Raw genomic sequence first — 19,204 nt, 5'->3', positions numbered from 1 at the left:
CAGTCAGCCGCTATAGCAACATCTGCTGAGACAAGAGCATATGACTGCGTCGTGTCAATATTTTTGTTGATTTTTCCTCTCTGAAGAGACCGAAAGGTTTGTTTCTCTTGTGAGTCAAAGGTAAATTTTTTTTAATGTTTGGGTAGATTTTGCTTTTAAATACAGGAAAGTAGGTTTTTTTATGTTCAGGTCCAATTTATTGATAATTATAGGAATTTTTTTTATGTTTGGGTCCAATTGCTGAAAATATAGAAAATTTATATTTTTTATTTTTGGGTCCAATTTACTTGTACATATAGGTAAGTTTTACTTTCTTTTGGGGGGGCGTTTGGTTTGGTCCAATGTATTTATAATTATATGAAAGTTAACTTCTTTAATTTTGGGTCCGGTTTGCTTGTAAATATAGGAAGTTAATTTTTTCATTGTGGGTCTATTTTCTTTTAAAATGGGATAAATTGTTAGGTCCCCACCAAGAAAATTGACGAAATACTCTGGGAGGGACCAGCCCTTCATATTGATGGAATTATTTTAAAATTAGGTTGGAAACTGTAACACGACTCTACCAAGGAGAGAGAGAGAGAGAGAGAGAGAGAGAGAGGAGGACACGCTGCACAAAAATATACAGTATGTGACTACTACAGTCAAAATAATCCCTTGTTATGCTGTAGCATTTAAAATTTCACTGAGCAGCCTCGTTTTATAGCCCACCTCCTCCATATCATTCGTCCCTCCTCCCTCTCTGTTCCCTGAATCAAATTCTGACGTTGTCGGTCTCGGATATCATATAAAGCTGCAGAAGTTGTGGCATCGAACAGGAGAGAGAGAGAGAGAGAGAGAGAGAGAGAGAGAGAGAGACCCCGTTAGGCCAGATTTCTCAAGGTCGCTGGTGTAGCGTGATGTTATTTTTGTTTTGATTCGCTCGTGTTGACAACAGAGTGAGGTTATATTTTTGTAAGCGTGCCCTTTTTCTTCGTACGGTTTTTTTTTTTTTCGGAATTTTGAATTTAGCTTGACCATGCAAGGTTTGATGTAAGTATAGATATAGTATTAGTGTGTGTGTATGTGTATGTGTAATATATAAACAAACATCTACAGAGATTACAGTTCAGGTAAACAAACAAGTCCATACCTTCTTGACGTAAGTAAACATTTAGGGTATGTACGTTCTTGAATTTTATAGCTTTGGTAGTTAGTTCTTTTTATGTGGTATTCACGCACACACACACATACACACCATAATGCCCCCCAGGGCACCGACATCGCTGGGCACACCCGGAAATGATCGCCAATGCCCCTCTCGCCCCTCGATAACCAAATGGTGAGGCTGCCCCCAGAAGCCTCTCCGTCTGCAACCTTGGAATGTTCGGCATGCTAATAAGGATGACACTACGCGTCAGATTGTATATTGTGCAGTATTGTAGCTTCAGTATGCAATAAGCTGTCTGCCTCTATTGTTATTTTTCATTGTGTGTGTGTGTGTGTGTTTTTTTTATTTTTTTTATTTTTTTAGTTACTAGGCATTGCGGGTTCCTTGTTGATGTCGGTTGTTAGATGATGTTGTAATTGACTGCTGCTCTTTGTTTATTTTGGTTGATAATGGTATTCAATTTGTCAGCTGCTTCTCTTGTACCCAATATTATTATTATTATTATTTTTTTTTTTTTTTTTTTTTTTTGCTTCTATCACAGTCCTCTAATTCGACTGGGTGGTATTTATAGTGTGGGGTTCCGGGTTGCATCCTGCCTCCTTAGGAGTCCATCACTTTTCTTACTATGTGTGCCGTTTCTAGGATCATTATTATTATTATTATTATTATAGTATTAGATTATTATTATTATTGTATTTTATTATTATTATTATTATTATATTCTACTGTGTCCCTAAAATGATAAAGAAATCCGCTGTGATGTAAGTGTAAATATCTAAAACCATATATTTTTCATACATTTTAACCTTTATATATATTTATATATATATATATATATATATATATATATATATATATATATATATATATATATATTAAGACTAACATCTATATGATTTCTTCTCCATTATTTTCATTGTTTATTATTGTATTATTATTATTATTAGTATTATTATTATTTTATTTTAATTATATTATTATTATTATTATTATTATTATTATTCACGAGTCCTTTTTACAATATCTTCTCACGTCATTTTTATCAGTGTTATCCTTGTTATTACGTTTCCTCCTTTCGCTCAGTCACCATTACTGTTATCAGTCAATTCGTCGTTAATCCCCACTTTAATCTCCAGCTGCCCCACGCGAGATTAACCTGGCGAACTCAAACAGGGCCAAAAACTAACTTGTTTGATCGGGACCATTCGTGAAAAACCCACAGTTCGCTCCCACCTCCCACCAGCTTGGAATCAGACATTCGTTTCTCGTGATAATTTGGTTCGGATCCCACAATAAGCTGTATAGGTCCTGTTGCTAGGTAACCTGTTGATTCCTAGCCACGTAAAGATATCTAATCCTTCGGGCCAGCCCTAGGAAAGCTGTTAATCAGCTCAGTGGTCTGGTTAAACTAAGACTTTTTGAGAAACCCACGCAGAGACAAGCCATTGCTTTCGTAGTCTGTGTGACTCACAGACAACACAGTTTCGGGAACGCCCCCTTACATTTATATAACAGAAGTGTAGCGGCTTCAGTGAACACACAAATCTTCATAAGCCATTTGTTTTAAGCAGTGAATAATGCTTTCATTGGTCCTTACTTCCCTTTAGCAGATTTTTTTTTTTTTTAACGTAGCAAGACATGAAGCCTTTCAGAGCTGGTTATGAATTTTACTAAAAGCTGTGTCTAAATACTACATTTAAAAAATACTTTGTTTTTATTTTTTCCAACGTCAGGGAACTTCATATTTACCTTGTTTATTTATTTCCAATGTCAGGAAACTTCATATTTACTTTATTTCTTCCAGCGTCAAGAAACTTCATATTTATTTTTTTTTTTATTTTTTTTTTCAACGCAATGAAACTGCATAATATCTCAAGAAGTAAGATAACTGTAGGGGAAAGTAATCATTGTTAAGAGTTCGGTTTGTAATCTTATCGAATGATGTATATGTAATGAGCTGATAAATTGTACTTAGTAAATTGTCCTGATGGCCATTCGTATCTTTATACAAACCGGAGACAAAAAAAAAAAAAAATGTTTTTCTAGAAGGCAGCTGTGGACACACGCCCACAAAACCACCAGGTGATTGGGTACTGAAGCCTTTTTAGGACTGGTAGCCTGGTAGCGCAAAGGAGAGAGAGAGAGAGAGAATATTAGAGCTAGTTACTTTGTATCTTCTTAGTTTTTGGGAATGAAGATAAAACTGGTGTGCCACACGTATATACAGGTATTATGAGAGAGAGAGAGAGAGGGAGAGAGAGAGAGAAAGTGATGTCGAAAGCAATTTATAGTCCCATACTATCCGGGAGTGAAGTAACAGTGTTCCTTTCTTGATGGTGACGTCACCTCGCAAGATTCATTCTCTCTCTCTCTCTCTTCTCTCTCTCTCTCTCTCTCTCTCTCTCTCTCTCTCAAATAAATAATCAATCAAATAATAAAATCCAAAATAAGAAAGAAACAAATAAAGAAAGGCACAAAGAATATCAGGTGAAAGAAAAAACCAAGCCATCAACGCGATATGGTGTGTCACCAAAAATATTTCCAACCGTCAGCTCCAAGATACAACTCAAGAGATAAGAACTGTATTTATGATGCAAGAGGATATTGCAGATACGGAGAAATTAAAGAAAATTTCAGATTCAGACAAAATGAATAATTATGATGAAGGAAGATCAAATATTATGGAAAAGTTGGATTTTTTAATGTCAGAATTTCTGGAAATGAAAAAAAGAACAACATACCAGAACAGGAAAGAGACATGGGAAAATCCTTATTATTACCCATATTAAATGAAGGAGAAAACACGCAAACCATCATAGTGATGAATGCGCAGGGTTTAGTTACGAGTAACTCAAAAAGAAAAATAGAGTACTTAGAAGAACTAACCCAAATTGAAAAGAAAATGGATATAATGAATATAAGTGAAACCTGGTATTCCCAAGAGACTGAGAATGATGATCAAATAAAAGGGTTCCAAACTTATAGATCAGATAGAAAAAAAGGAATCAAGGGGGAACCGCAATATATGGGAAAGACAAAAAACAAGGAAAAATATATGAGAAAAATAGTAACTCAGAATGTGAACTAATAGCGGTAGAATTTGAATCTGAAAAATTAATGAACATAGTAATATATAGACCCCCTAATACTAAAGAGTTTGACATAATAATATAAAAAGAAAATTGGATGATATATGTAGAAATCGCAAGGACTGGACTATTCTCCTATCTGGAGACTTTAACTTTCCTTTCGTAGACTGGAAAAAACAAATAGGAGATTGTGGTTGTATTTATACATATAAAAAAGAGAGTAATAGTAGCGCAGAAGATAAGAGGCAATTCGAAAAGCTATTAGATATGCTACTAGAATACATTCAAACAACAAATAAATCACCTGCCAACAAGAAAGGAAAATACTTTAGACCTAGTATTTGTGAATGAGGTTAATTATGTTTAAGAAATAATAGTTTATAATGCGAGTATTTCAGACCATAAAGTCCTAGAATTAACAGTCCATTCCAAAGCAAGTGAAAACAGAGATAAGCAAGAGATGAAAAAGTGGGAAGGATATGGAAAATACAACTTCTACAGTAAAAATATAAAATGGTCAGAAATAAATGAAGAATTAAACAAAGATTGGGATAACATTTTCGTAAGTGATGACATAAGAGTAAATACGGAGATACTATATAATATATAAGAGAAAATAGCAGAAAAATATATACCGAAGAAGAAAAGTAAACATCAGTCATGCATACCAAGAGACAGAAGGATCTTGTTCTAGAAAATCAGAAAGTGGAAAAAAGGTCTTGCAAAAGAAAAAAATGCATGGAAAGTTATAGGAAGTAAAAAGTAAGATAGAAATGCAGAACAAAAGATTATAGAATCAAAAGAAAATGAAAAACGGGACTTGGAAGAAAAAACCCTGGTAAATGTCAAGCAAAACCCCAAACTATTATACTCATACGTGAAAAAGATGAATAAAAGAAGAATAGAAATAGACCCTCTAAGATTGAAGGGAGATTAACGAAATGGGGTGAAAAAAGGAAATATGCAACATATTAGCAGAACGATATAAGAGAGAATTCACCCCCAGAATTGATAATGAAGATAATGATACAGAAGTAAGGGACGAAAATAGTGAATATTTAGCTGACATAGATATTAATGAAGCTGATATTGTTCCTGCTATTTTGTTAAAGAAAGTAGTTCATTCTATCGCAAAGCCACTTGCAATATTATTAAGACAAAGTGTAGATACAGGCAAGATTTATGATGAGCACAAATTAGCATATATTACCCCTACTTTCAAAAGTGGATCAAGACTAGAGGCAAGTAATTATAAGCCTGTGAGTCTAACATCACATATTATGAAAGTGTATGAAAGGGTAATAAAGAAAAATATGAAACATTTAATAAAAAATAATTTGTTTAATATAGGACAACATGGTTTCGTACCCGGAAAAAGTACACAAACCCAACAGTTAGTCCACCGTGAGAACATATACAAAAATATGAAAAGCGGAAATGAAACAGATGTGGTTTCTCTAGACTTTGCAAAAGCTTTTGGCAAGGTAGACCATAATATATTAGCGAAGAAAATTAGAAAACACAATATCGTGGATAAAGTAGGAAGATGGTTAAAAGAATTTTTACACAACAGAAAACCGATAGTTATTGCAAACGATGAGAAATCGGATGAAGCCAAGGTAATATCCGGTGTGCCTCAAGGTACGGTGTTAGCTGCAATACTGTTTGTTATTATGATTGCAGACATAGACAGTAATGTTAAGGACTCGGTAGTAAGTAGTTTCGCCGATGACACAAGAATAAGTAGAGAAATAACTTGTGATGAAGATAAGAACGCGCTACAAAGAGACCTTAACAAAGTATATGATTGGGCAGAGGTAAATAGGATGGTATTTAACTCTGATAAGTTTGAATCAATAAATTATGAAGACAGAGAAGGAAAGCTATATGCATATAGGGGACCTAATAATGAGACAATCACAAATAAGGAAGCAGTTGAAGACCTTGGTGTGATGATGAATAGGAACATGTTATGCAATGATCAAATAGCAATTCTATTGGCAAAATGTAAAGCAAATATGGGAATGTTGTTACGGCACTTCAAAACAAGAAAAGCTGAACACATGATTATGCTTTATAAAACATATGTTCGTAGTCCACTTGAATATTGCAATATGATATGGTACCCACACTATCAAAAGGATATTGCACAAATAGAGATTGTACAAAGGTCCTTTACAGCTAGAGTAGAAGAAGTTAAGGACCTTGACTACTGGGAAAGACTACAATCATCAAAATTATATAGTCTAGAAAGGAGAAGAGAACGCTACATGATAATTCAGGCATGGAAACAGATAGAAGGAATAGCCGAAAACATCATGCAGCTAAAAATATCAGAAAGAGCAAGCAGAGATAGATTAATAGTGCCCAAAACTATACCAGGAAAAATAAGGAAAGCACACAGGACATTAATCCACTACGCACCAGCATCGATAATGCAGCGTCTATTCAATGCGTGCCAGCTCATCTGAGGAATATAACAGGAGTGAGCGTAGATGTGTTTAAGAATAAGCTCGACAAATATCTCAGCTGCATCCCAGACCATCCAAGATTGGAAGATGCAAAATATACCGGAAGATGTACTAGCAACTCTCTGGTAGACATTAGAGGTGCCTCACACTGAGGGACCTGGGGCATCCCGAACAAGATGTAAGGTCTGTAAGGTAAGGTAAGGTCTCTCTCTCTCTCTCTGAATTTAAATGTACGAATAATGATGTAATTACTGTAGATTGTAATGGAATGCTACTCTGAAGAGCCTTCCATGATTATTTTGGTGTATGTATTTATTTAATTATAGATTTGAGTCATCCTCACGACAGGGAATTTGCGATCAGTGTGCCTCACGTGGTTCACTGTAGGCATTAACTTTAAAGGTTCTCCTTGTCTCAATTTCCCTTTCAGCGCGGGATGACCTCAGAAGTCCCAGCGCTTGGCTTTGGGCCTAGATTTGATATTCCATTGGGACGTCTCGAAGTGTGGCCGTGCAGAAGTGTCTGCGCTTATTATTATTATTATTATTATTATTATTATTATTATTATTATTATTATTATTATTATTCAAAAGATAAAACCTATTCGTATGGAACCGTGTGTACGCAAGAGGTAAAAAATCTTAAAAATAATAGTGAACATCATTACAAAGTAGTGTCAACAATACGTAGTAAGATTAATACGGCATTTAAACAGTGTACGTGTTAACAAGCATATATTTTGTATGGTAGGTAACGATTAACTTGATCCAATTTGTAGCGAAGTTTCACAACACGTAAGATGACTGGATCTAATTTATGCAGACCAGGAAATAAATTACAAAGTTTTCTGTTGCCGTAAATAACCCAAGCTGCATCCATATTTCTTTCAATAAAATCTTCATTTTTAAATAGCCTCTGAAGAAACCCAGTCAATTGATAAATTACATTTATTGATATATACCTACCTATAAGTCTTTATTTGCGTTATTACATATTTATGATTCAAAGATATTTTTTTTAGTTATCTCCCACGTCGTCCCATATAAAGAAACTTCCGCTCTTGCGTGGTTTAATAATTCCTTCGTTATCTTCAGAAGTATTAAAGTGTCAACTTCCACGCCCCCCCCCCCCCCCCCCACCCCCTCCCCCCCACCCCTATCCCCCAGGGACGTTAAGATTTGAAAATTCTCACGAAAGTTCAGTGTTATGTCTGATTTCCCCCTTCTTCTCGTGTGAGCAAAAGGATACTCTCGATGACAACGACTTCGAGAAGGACTCGTGAAGCCAGCACCGGCCGTAGAGAGACTCAAGAATCCCAGCGAAGGCTCCGAAGAATCCGGAGCCACCGAAGACAAACCGGAGCTGGCGGCAGATTCTGAAACTATGATTGCGTCAGGTTTCTTGACTCGGCACAATCATGCATTCACTAACTATTAAAGAGTTCATGAATTTGATTAGCTTTGACAACAAGTTTGGATGCTGGGCCCGAACATTGCTTCCCAGCATTGTTGTTGTTTATAATTTGTTGGCCCTGTTCTTAGGAACAGTGTTTATAGTCTTGTTTAATTTTCACAAATTTGTATGCTGGGCCCGAACATTGCTTCCCAGCATGGATATTCTTTATAAATTTCTGGCTCTGTTCTCACGAACAGAGTTTACCATTAGAAACCCAGTAGGAGGAGTAGGAGAGAGGATCAAATCTTTGTACGACATTAACCAGGCGACCGACAACTCCGCTGACCCAAAAGATCAATTGCTGACCATGAGGAAGTTCTATGAAGATTACATTCAACAACAGGAAGAAGAACACCAAAAAGAGATTCAGCAGCTCGAGAACCAGGTTACTCGTTTGTGTGCTGCTCTTCAGGATAAAAATAAATATCTAAGACAGGCTAAGAAGGACGCCAAAGCAAAGAATTCTGGAACACTGCCGGCAGCCGATAACGAAGAGTTGGTTCTTGGTCTGAAGCAGGAGATGGCACGACTGGCCCAGGAAAGCACGGAATTAAGAAGACAGCGCGAAATGGAACACGACCAATATGAAGAGACGATTCTTGGTCTGAAAAGGGAGGTGCAGGTCTTGGCGGACGACAATCAGAAAATGAAGAGAGAAATGGAGGACCAGCAAAGCGGTCTCTTGGAAGAACTGAGTCGTCTCCAAGATGGAAACAAGGAAAAGGAGATGAAAATCGACCTCCTTGAGAAAAACCTGCAGCTTCTCCAAGACGAAAATGGTCCACATCTGGAAGAAAAACAACGGAAAGAGATCGAGGCTCTCGAGAGCAAGTGCTCTCGGCTGTTGAAGGCGAACGAGGACAAAAATGTCTTCCTTAGACAAGCTAAGAAGGACATGAAGAGATTGAGGCAAGAAATTGAAGACAAGCAAACTGGTCTCATGGAAGAACTAAAACGCCTTCAGAATGAAAACACAGAAAAGGAGATGAAGATTGTTCTCCTTGAGACAGAGAAAATGGAAGAAAGCAGAAAAGTGGTGCTTCTGGAAACCACTGTAGCAAATTTAGAACACCTCTTAAAGACCCAGGAGAGACAAGGCTTGGTCATGGAAGAAGAAATAGTTGTCCTGAAAGAGGACATAGCGAAACTGGAGGATGAAAAGAAGCAATTGGAGAGCAATCTGGCCTTATCTCGTTTAGAAATGGACACAATAGCGACACAGAAAAACAAGGAAAATGAGATGAAAACCGACCTCCTTGAGAAAGACAAACAACGGAAAGAGATCGAGGCTCTCGAGAACAAGTGCTCTCGGTTGTTGAAGGCGATGAAGGACAAAAATGTCTACCTTAGACAAGCTAAGAAAGACATGAAGAGATTGAGGCAAGAAATTGAGGACAAGCAAACTGGTCTCATGGAAGAACTAAATCGCCTTCAGAATGAAAACTCAGAAAAGGAGATGAAGATAGTTCTCCTTGAGACAGAGAAAATGGAAGAAAGCAGAAAAGTGGTGCTTCTGGAAACCACTGTAGCAAACTTAGAACACCACTTAAAGACCCAGGAGAGACAAGGCTTGGTCATGGAAGAAGAAATAGTTGTCCTGAAAGAGGACATAGCGAGACTGGAGGATGAAAAGAAGCAATTGGAGAGCAATCTGGCCTTATCTCGTTTAGAATTGGACACAATAGTGACCCAGAGGGAAGGTCCAAACGCTCATCCCAATGATCAGGCACCTGGAATCTCACACCAAGTGGAGGAGGAGGAGGACAGAGAGCCTGACAGTACTGCCAAGAGGGCCCAAGAAGACGGAGCTAGTATTGAAAATGAAGGCAGAGATACACCAAAATATAGAAGATTGTTGAGCGAAATAAGAAATTTAAAAAGAGGACAGAAACAGCTTCGAGAGCAGTTGCTGGAAGGGCGGAAAAAATACGAGGAATTGGAGAGCATTGCACTAAGCCTCCAAAGGAAAAATAACAGGAAGGATAGAAGAAGGAAGAGAAGGGATTGGTTCCAAAAGAGAATGGATAATTTCCAAAGCTACGAGAATGAAAGTGGAGAAGAGACCAAGCTCCCCAGGCCTGCTGATATTGCATTCTCTCAATCTGAAAGGTGCCGCTCACTGATGCCCTGCGAGTGCGGGGACGTTTGTGAAGGCGAAAGTATTTTGACGGAAGAAGACTTTGAAGAGTGGCTCAGAGCAAAAGACATTGAAATTGCACACACCATAATGGCGAAGGAAGGAGACATTTTCTTTATGGTGCAGAAGAAACGGAAAGGACCTGACCTTGAAGGGCACAAGCTGCAACGGACAGAAATGAGAAGGCAAAAAAGAGAGACGATAGAGGAAATACTTATAGACAAGCTAGAGGTGAGATTTAGAGAGATGATGGAAGAGAGACTGAGAGAGATAGAGGAGAGAGTTGAAGTGAAGATAAGGAAGAGAATCAAAAAGGAGATTGAGAAAGAAAATAGAGAGATTATGGAGAAGATAATTAAAGAGAAGATACAAGAGATGTGTACAGAGGAAACTTCTGAAAATTATATAGAAGAGGCACCTGGCAAGGAGATGGAAATAATGACAGAGGAGAAGAAAAAGGAGAAGGAAAAGGAGATACTTGGTAAGATATGGAAGAGACAGAAAAAGCGGAGAAAGGAGATAACGAAGAGACTGGAGATGTATAGGAAGATGAGAAGGCGATTGAGGGAGAGGCAGGCAGAAAGGAGGACTGAACTCGTGAGAAAACTGGAAGAGTTGGCACTTGAGAAGTTTATCAAAGAAAATCAACCAGCAATGATTAAAAGGAAAGGTAAAAAGCAAAGATAAAGAGAGGCACTGGTCTCTTTATCTGGTCTCTTTATGGCGGAAAGAAAGAAATGGGCCCTGGGTACAAGTGTGGACCGCTTAGATGCAGGCACTCTAGAATGGAAGGTGGACAACTTTTCGGCAAAGAGCAGTTCCCATGAGAAGAAGAGGGGCGACTGCTCAGCTGATTGTGCAGCCAAGAGTCCTGGAGAAGCATGGTAGCCAGCTCTGGGCTGGAAGTGTTTCATCAATGGGTCAACTGTTCCCCCCAACAGTTGTCCCCTTGGTGTAAAACTTCTGGCCAAAGAGTTGACCATTTGCCAAAAAATGCTTCTCGAAAAGCATGGTAGCTAGCTCTTGGGCAGCCAGCTCTTGGCTTGGAGTGTTTCATCAATGGGTCAGCTGTTCCCCCCAACAGTTGTCCCCTTGGTGTAACACCTCTGGCCAAAGAGTTGACCATTTGCCCAGAAATACTTATGGAGAAGCATGATAGCTCTTGGGCAGCCAGCTCTTGGTTGGAAGCGTTTCATCAATGGGTCAACTGTTCCCCCCAACAGTTGTCCCCTTGGTGTAACACTTCTGGCCAAAGAGTTGACCATTTGCCAAAAAATGCTTCTCGAAAAGCATGGTAGCTAGCTCTTGGGCAGCCAGCTCTAGGCTGGGAGTGTTTCATCAATGGGTCAACTGTTCCCCCAACAGTTGTCCCCTTGGTTTAACACTTCTGGCCAAAGAGTTGACCATTTGCCCAAAAATACTTCTTGGGAAGCATGGTAGCCAGCTCTTGGGCAGCCAGTTCTTGGTTGGAAGCGTTTCATCAACGGGTCAACTGGTCCCCCCAACAGTTGTCCCCTTGGTGTAACACTTCTGGCCAAAGAGTTGACCATTTGCCAAAAAATGCTTCTCGAAAGGCATGGTAGCCAGCTCTTGGGCAGCCAGCTCTTGGCTGGGAGTGTTTCATCAATGGGTCAATTGTTCCCCCAACAGTTGTCCCCTTGATGTAACACCTCTGGCCAAAGAGTTGACCATTTGCCCAAAAATACTTATGGAGAAGCATGATAGCTCTTGGGCAGCCAGCTCTAGGTTGGAAGCGTTTCATCAATTGGTCAACTGTTCCCCCAACAGTTGTCCCCTTGGTGTTACACCTCTGGCCAAACCGAGTTGACCATTTCCCGCCCAAAATGCTTCTGGAGATGTGTGGTAGCTATAGCTCTTGGCTACAGGTGTTTCTAACCTAACTGAAGAGGTAACCATTGGCCAAGAGTGCTTCTGTGAAAAGCGTGCTAGCCAGCCGCTCTTGGCTGCAGGTGCTCAAACAAAGGGGGCATTCGTTATCCTCAATTGTCCCCTTAGTACAGCACCTCTGGCCCAAGCATTAACCATTTGGTCAAGAGTGCTTTTTCAGAAGCATGCTGGCCAGCCTGCTCTTGTCTGCATTTGTTTCAACTCAAGGGCTGGCCCTTGTTGAAACAAATGCAGACAAGAGCAGGCTGGCCAGCATGCTTCTGAAAAAGCACTCTTGACCAAATGGTTAATGCTTGGGCCAGAGGTGCTGTACTAAGGGGACAATTGATGATAACGAATGCCCCTTTGTTGAAGCACCTGCAGCCAAGAGCTGGCTGGCTAGCACGCTTCTTCAGAAGCACTCTTGGCCAAATGGTTACCTCTTCAGTTAGGTTAGAAACACCTGCAGCCAAGAGCTATAGCTACCACACATCTCCAGAAGCATTTTTGGGCAAATGGTCAACTCTTTGGCCAGAGGTGTAACACCAAGGTGACAACTGTTGGGGGAACAGTTGACCAATTGATGAAACGCTTCCAACCTAGAGCTGGCTGCCCAAGAGCTATCATGCTTCTCCATAAGTATTTTTGGGCAAATGGTCAACTCTTTGGCCAGAGGTGTTACATCAAGGGGACAACTGTTGGGGGAACAATTGACCCATTGATGAAACACTCCCAGCCAAGAGCTGGCTGCCCAAGAGCTGGCTACCATGCCTTTCGAGAAGCATTTTTTGGCAAATGGTCAACTCTTTGGCCAGAATTATCCTCTAATAAAGCACATCTGTCCCAAGAGTTGGCCGTTTGTTCAAGAGTGCTTCTGAAGAAGCATGCTGGCCAGCCAGCCTTTGGTTGCAAATGTTTCATCAAGGTGCAGTTGTTCCCACCAACAATTTTCCCTTTTGTAAAGCACCTCTGGCCCAAGAGTTGACCATTTGGCCGTAAGTGCTTCTAAAGGAACATGCTGGCGAGCTAGCTCTTGGCTGTAGGTGTTTCATCAGGGTGGCAATTGTTCCCACCAACAATCGTCGACTTGGTAAAGCACCTTTGGCGAAGAGTTGGCAATTAGGCCAAGAGTGCTTATGAAGAAGCATGCTGGCCAGCCAGCCAACTTTTAGCTTTGTGTGTTTCATCAGGGGGCAATTGTTCCCACCAACAACTGTCCCCTTGGTAAACCATCTCTGACCCAAGAGTTTACCATTTGGTCAAGAGAGATTTTGAAGTATACTGGCCAGCCAGCTTGTGGGCTGCAGGTGTTTCATCAAGAGCAATTGTTCCCACCAACAATTGTCCACTTGGTAAAGTGCCTTTGGTGAAAAAGTTGACCAATTGGCCAAGACCGAATTGGTCAACTCTTTCGACAAAGGTACTTAACCAAGTGGACAATTGTTGGTAAGAACAATTGCTCTTGATGGAACACCTGCAGCCCACAGTTGGCTGGCCAGTATGCTTCAGAATCTCTTGACCAAATGGTCAACTCTTGGGCAAGAGATGATTTACCAAAGGGAGCAATTGTTGGTGGGAACAAATGCCCCTTGATGAAACACCTGCAGCCAAGAGCCGGCTGGCCAGCAGGCTTCTGAAGAAGCACTCTTGACCAATTGGTCAACTCTTGGCCACAGGTGCTGTACCAAGTGGACAATAATTGTACCCACCAATTATTGTCTACTTGGTAAAGCAACTCTAGCCAAGAGTTGGCAATTTGGCCAAGAGTGCTTCTGAAGAAGCATGCTGGCCAGCCAGCTCTTGGTTGTAGGTGTTTTATTAGTGGGGGGAGGGGGGTGGTTGGGGGGGGGGGGGGGGGGGGGGCCAATAGTTCCCACCAATAGTTGTCCACTTGGTAAAGCACCTTTGGCCAAGAGTGCTTATGAAGAAGCATGCTGGCCAGCCAGCCAGCTTTCAGCTTCACATGTTTCATCAAAGTGGCAACTGCTCCTACCAACAATTGTCCTCATAGTAACTTACTTTTGGCCCAAGCATTGACCAGTTGATCAAGAGTGCTTCTTCAGAAGCATGCTGGCCAGCCGGCTCTTGGCTGCAGGGGTTTCATCAAGGGGCATTTGTTCCCTTTGGTAAATCATCTTTGGCCCAAGAGTTGACCATTTGGTCAAGAGAGATTCTGAAGCATACTGGCCAGCCAGCTGTGGGCTGCCGGTGTTCCATTAAGACCAACAATTGTCCACTCGGTTAGGTAACTTTGTCGTAAGAGTTGACCAATTCAGTCTTGGCCAACTGGTCAACTTTTTTCCCAAAGGCACTTTACCAAGTGGACAATTGGTGGGTACAATTATTGTCCACTTGGTACAGCACCTATGGCCAAGAGTTGACCAATTGGTCAAGAGTGCTCCTGGAGAAGCATGCTGGCCAGCCAGCTCTTGGCTGTAGGTGTTTGTTTCATCAAGGGGCCAATTGTTTCACCAACAATTGTCCCATTGGTAAAGCACCACTGGGTTGTGAGTTAATCATTTGCCCATTTGAAGTTTCATCCAGAATGGAAGGTCTCTCTCTCTCTCTCTCTCTCTCTCAGTGGCGCATATTACTATTATAATTATAGCAAGGGGAAGTTTCTCATTAAACTATCTACCCGGACAGGGAGGCTTCAGCCAAACCAAACCAATGGCCACTGACCCACATTTATACTTAAAACTGCCGAAGCCAGGACGAACACAGCCGACCATTGGTCATAATGACCTGTTTGAATGTTAGCTAGTTCCTCGTTGGAAGAGTGGTTTACCTGCTCGCCTACCGATTCGGTAGTCGCGAGTTCAATTCCCTGCTCTGCCGACGTGGAATCAGAGGAATTTATTTCTGGTTATGAAAAATTCATACCTCGATATAATGTGGTTCGGATCCCACAATAAGTTGTAGGTCCCATTGCTAGGTAACTAATTGATTCTTAGCCACGTAAAAAAATATCTAATCCTTCGGGCCAGCCCTGGGAGACCTGTTAATCAGCTCAGTGGATATACTTAAACTTTTAGCTGCATTGTGTTTGTCGTTTTACTTCTGTTGTTTGTGTTGTATTTGTTTACTTTCGGCGTTCCCAGTGTATCCTACTCAGTTGACTGCTGTAACTCTCTGTGGCGTGGTCTTAGCTGAAGATGCTTTTTGGGTTTTTGTTATATTCAGACGATCGCTTTTCCTGTGAGAGTTGAAACGTCCCCATCAGATGTTACAGCCACGAAAGGTTGACCTCTCTTCACTCCTCGATCGATTTCTTCACACTTTCGGCATACACTTCTAAGTGGGAACAAGTTGGCAGATGGTGAGGTCTTTGTGGTACAATAATGAATAATTATCATTAAGGGGAAACTTATTCATATGGAATTAGCCCACCAAAGGGCCCATTGACTCGAAATATGGTGTCCATTCGAAAAAAGTAACAGAAGGTACTGGGAAATACAGACAGGGAAGATCAGTTATTAGAAACATAAATTAACAAATAAATAAATACATACGTAAATAAATAAATAAATAAATAGAATGTACGTAAATTGTTAAAATACAAGAATTGTATTGGGTGGTAGATCGTGTTCATTAGAAAGAAGCAAGATGAGGTAAGATGAAATACAGAAAGAAGAGATATCTCATTATAAAAGAAACAATAAATGAGGTTGATAAATAAATCGATAAAAATGTAAGAGGATAATATTAAAATGAAAGGAGAACTGTTTTATGGCAGCAAATGCATTGCTTCTTCTCCGCTTCTTCGCTTCTCCACTTCTCCGCTTCTTCGCTTCTCCTTCTCTCGCTTCTTCGCTTCTCCGCTTCTCCGCTTCTTCGCTTCTCCGCTTCTTCGCTTCTCCGCTTCTCCGCTTCTCCGCTTCTTCGCTTCTTCGCTTCTTCGCTTCTTCGCTCCTTCACTTCTCAGATTCTCCGCTTCTCCGCTTCTCCGCTTCTCCGCTTCTTCGCTTCTCCGCTTCTTCGCTTCTCCGCTTCTCCGCTTCTCCGCTTCTTCGCTTCTTCGCTTCTTCGCTTCTTCGCTCCTTCGCTTCTCAGATTCTCCGCTTCTCCGCTTCTTCGCTTCTTCGCTTCTTCGCTTCTTCGCTTCTTCGCTTCTTCGCTTCTTCGCTTCTCCGCTTCTTCGCTTCTCCGCTTCTCCGCTTCTCGCTTCTTCGCTTCTCCGCTTCTCGCTTCTTCGCTTCTTCCTTCGCTTCTCCGCTTCTTCGCTTCTCCGCTTCTCAGATTCTCCGCTTCTCCTTCTCTTCGCTTCTTCGCTTCTCCGCTTCTTCGCTTCTTCGCTTCTTCGCTTCTTCGCTTCTCGCTTCTTCGCTTCTTCGCTTCTTCGCTTCTCCGCTTCTCCGCTTCTTCGCTTCTTCGCTTCTCCGCTTCTTCGCTTCTTCGCTTGAACTTCGGGAGTTTCCATTGCACGACATCCTCCTCCTCCTCCTCCTCTGGGTGACTGACTTCGTTAGTCCAGCAGTGTTAGGAATAAAGCACCTCTGGAAATGAGAAGTTGGACAGCAAGGCACATTTACTGGATATTCCTCGTAGGGGGATAGTGCAGTCAGTGAGCCTCATTCGGTGCAATGTAGGCATTACTGCTTAAGGTTCTTTGCAGCGTACTTTCATTTTTTTACTGTACCTCCGTTCATATTCTCATTCTTCCAGGCATTACTTAAGGTTCTTTGCAGCGTCCCTTCGGCCCCTACCTGCAACCCCTTTCGTTCCTTTTACTGTACCTCCGTCCATATTCTCTTTCTTCCAGGCATTACTTAAGGTTCCTTGCAGTGTCCCTTTGGCCCCTACCTGCAACCCCTTTCGTTCCTTTTACTGTACCTCCGTCCATATTCTCTTTCTTCCAGGCATTACTTAAGGTTCTTTGCAGCGTCCCTTCGGCCCCTACCTGCAACCCCTTTCGTTCCTTTTACTGTACCTCCGTCCATATTCTCTTTCTTCCAGGCATTACTTAAGGTTCTTTGCAGTGTCCCTTCGGCCCCCGCTGCAACTACTTTCATTCTTACTATAGATCCGTTCATATTCTCTTTCCTCCATCTTACTGTCCACCCTCTCCCATTACACCTTCCAGACCTTTTACTGTCAGTTTCCGTTTCAGCGCTGAATGGCCTTAGTTGCCCCAGTGCTTGGCATAATGCCAAAAATCTGTATAAATAAAAATCAAATCATTTACTGCATATATTGGCGCTTCTGCTGCTCAGCAAATCGATTGGCAGGACAAGCTGATCAGATCGCCTTGGTGGCGTGGTCGGTATGGTGCTGGCGTGCCACATCGGTGGCCGCGAGTTCGATTCCCGGCCATCCCACTGAGGGTGAGAGATGTGTATTTCTGGTGATAGAAGTTCACTCTCGACGTGGTTCGGAAGTCACGTAAAGCCGTTGGTCCCGTTGCTGAATAACCACTGGTTCCATGCAACGTGAAAACATCCTACAAACAAACAAGAGAAGCGGATCAGGGATCAGTTGTGAGTGTGAAAGATCTCTGGTAAAATGCAACTTATGAAAAATTGCCAAACAAGAGACCATCGGTCGTCGATGGTCCAAGTCATTGCTGCTAATATTAGGAAGCATAAATTCATCTGCAAGGCTTGCTGTAATTGATGTTGTTTTTGTTGTTGTTGTTGCTGCTGTTGTTGTTGTTGTTGTTGTTGTAGAAGAGCACATTCTTCCTGTGGACTGTATTTCCCACAACCGCCCGGAAAGAAACAAATGATAAAAGTCGGCAAATAACGAAGAATAAAACTGCTCTCGATTCAACTCGACCTTGCACGTAATTTGTTACGGGACAGAAAAATTGGACCATTGGCGCCTGTGAACGACAATGATCTCATTATGAATGGTTACCGTGAACGTGAGATTTTTTTTAGATTCTCGGCTGAACTTTTGTTTCGGGTATGACTTTCTATTCTGTGAATTGTTTAATGTTAGTGGTTTTTTTATTGACTGGTTTGTTATGCTTTCATTTTTTACGTTCTGTGTGTTGTATATATAAATCCCTTCCCCAGAGATTAATACAACTCAAACGGTCAGTTAGGTATGGACAACAGAACTCGGCTATTTTCAACCATATAAATGAACATAAACCCATAAAATAAAACTGGAATTTGTCACATGTAATTTATAGCAGCAACTGCCGGTACAAGAGTCAAATGATGGAATCGGCCTTAATAAAAGAGAGGCAGGTAATGAACATCTCAAAAGGAGCATGGATTTCAGATACGATCGACAACGTCTTCATTCAACCAACACTTAAGAAGATTAAAGGAAGATTATCAGCGGGGGTGACTTAAATTGGCTTGTTTGTGGATGGACCTCTTGGTATAAATACCACCTTTTCTGTAAACTTTTCTCATTCATCTACCTGAAGAGGGGGACACGCAGTCTCTGAAATATAGTACTTTTTTTTTCTATATTTTGGTGTTTTTATGGGCTCCTTGTATTAGATGGAATTCTGTTGTTACAGAACATTTTTACCAGTTATTTTCAGCCCATTAAGGAATTCCACCGCCTTTCCAGGATTCTTCACTCACTTCCAGAAGTCAAGCCAATTTTTCGCAAGTTTGAGAAAGAACTGATCAGACTACACCGGCTGAAAACCAAAAACACATTTTTAGAAGAATGCCTCAAAGAACAAGTACTACCAAAAATGTACGGATTCGGGAGATGGACTCTGCAATCGGACCCCTTCCCTCTCTCACACAAGATTTTCCTGGAGGAAAGAATCACCGATACGAAAAACGACACCTTCGTACTACGCAGAGTGATATATGGAACCCGCCAGTCTAATCTTCGCCTCCTCACTACGGACCACATATACAGGTATCTGATTTCATTCTGTTCCGACATTGCTGCCTATAATAGCGTGACTCATTCCAACAGACTTTTACGCAAGTTAAATAACTTAATAGACAATAGCGCATGGAATAATCTTGAGCAACAAGACAAAGTTTTAAACTTATCCAACACCCCCCACCTTACTGTAAATCAACATTTAGTTTTAAATTTA

The 19,204-nt window shown here is 40.9% G+C and overlaps 2 protein-coding genes across 2 annotated transcripts in view; one reads left to right on the top strand and one right to left on the bottom strand.

Moving 5' to 3' along the window:
* LOC135203484 (trichohyalin-like) overlaps window positions 1–10,986 on the top strand; it is a 24,367-nt gene extending 13,381 nt beyond the window's left edge. The window contains exons 3-4 of the mRNA XM_064233206.1: window positions 7,981–8,103; window positions 8,360–10,986. Coding sequence (XP_064089276.1) covers window positions 7,981–8,103; window positions 8,360–10,986 — 2,750 coding nt within the window. The remainder of the gene's footprint in view (window positions 1–7,980; window positions 8,104–8,359) is intronic.
* Window positions 10,987–15,913: 4,927 nt separating this feature from the next.
* LOC135203483 (uncharacterized) lies at window positions 15,914–16,606 on the bottom strand. The gene has a single exon (XM_064233205.1). It carries the CDS (start codon window positions 16,604–16,606, stop codon window positions 15,914–15,916), a length of 693 nt encoding a protein of 230 aa, XP_064089275.1.
* Between the last annotated feature and the right edge of the window lie 2,598 nt (window positions 16,607–19,204).

This window comes from Macrobrachium nipponense, chromosome 36 (genome assembly GCF_015104395.2).
Source record: "Macrobrachium nipponense isolate FS-2020 chromosome 36, ASM1510439v2, whole genome shotgun sequence".
NCBI lineage: Eukaryota > Metazoa > Arthropoda > Malacostraca > Decapoda > Palaemonidae > Macrobrachium > Macrobrachium nipponense.
This window is presented reverse-complemented; position numbering and strand designations above follow the sequence as displayed.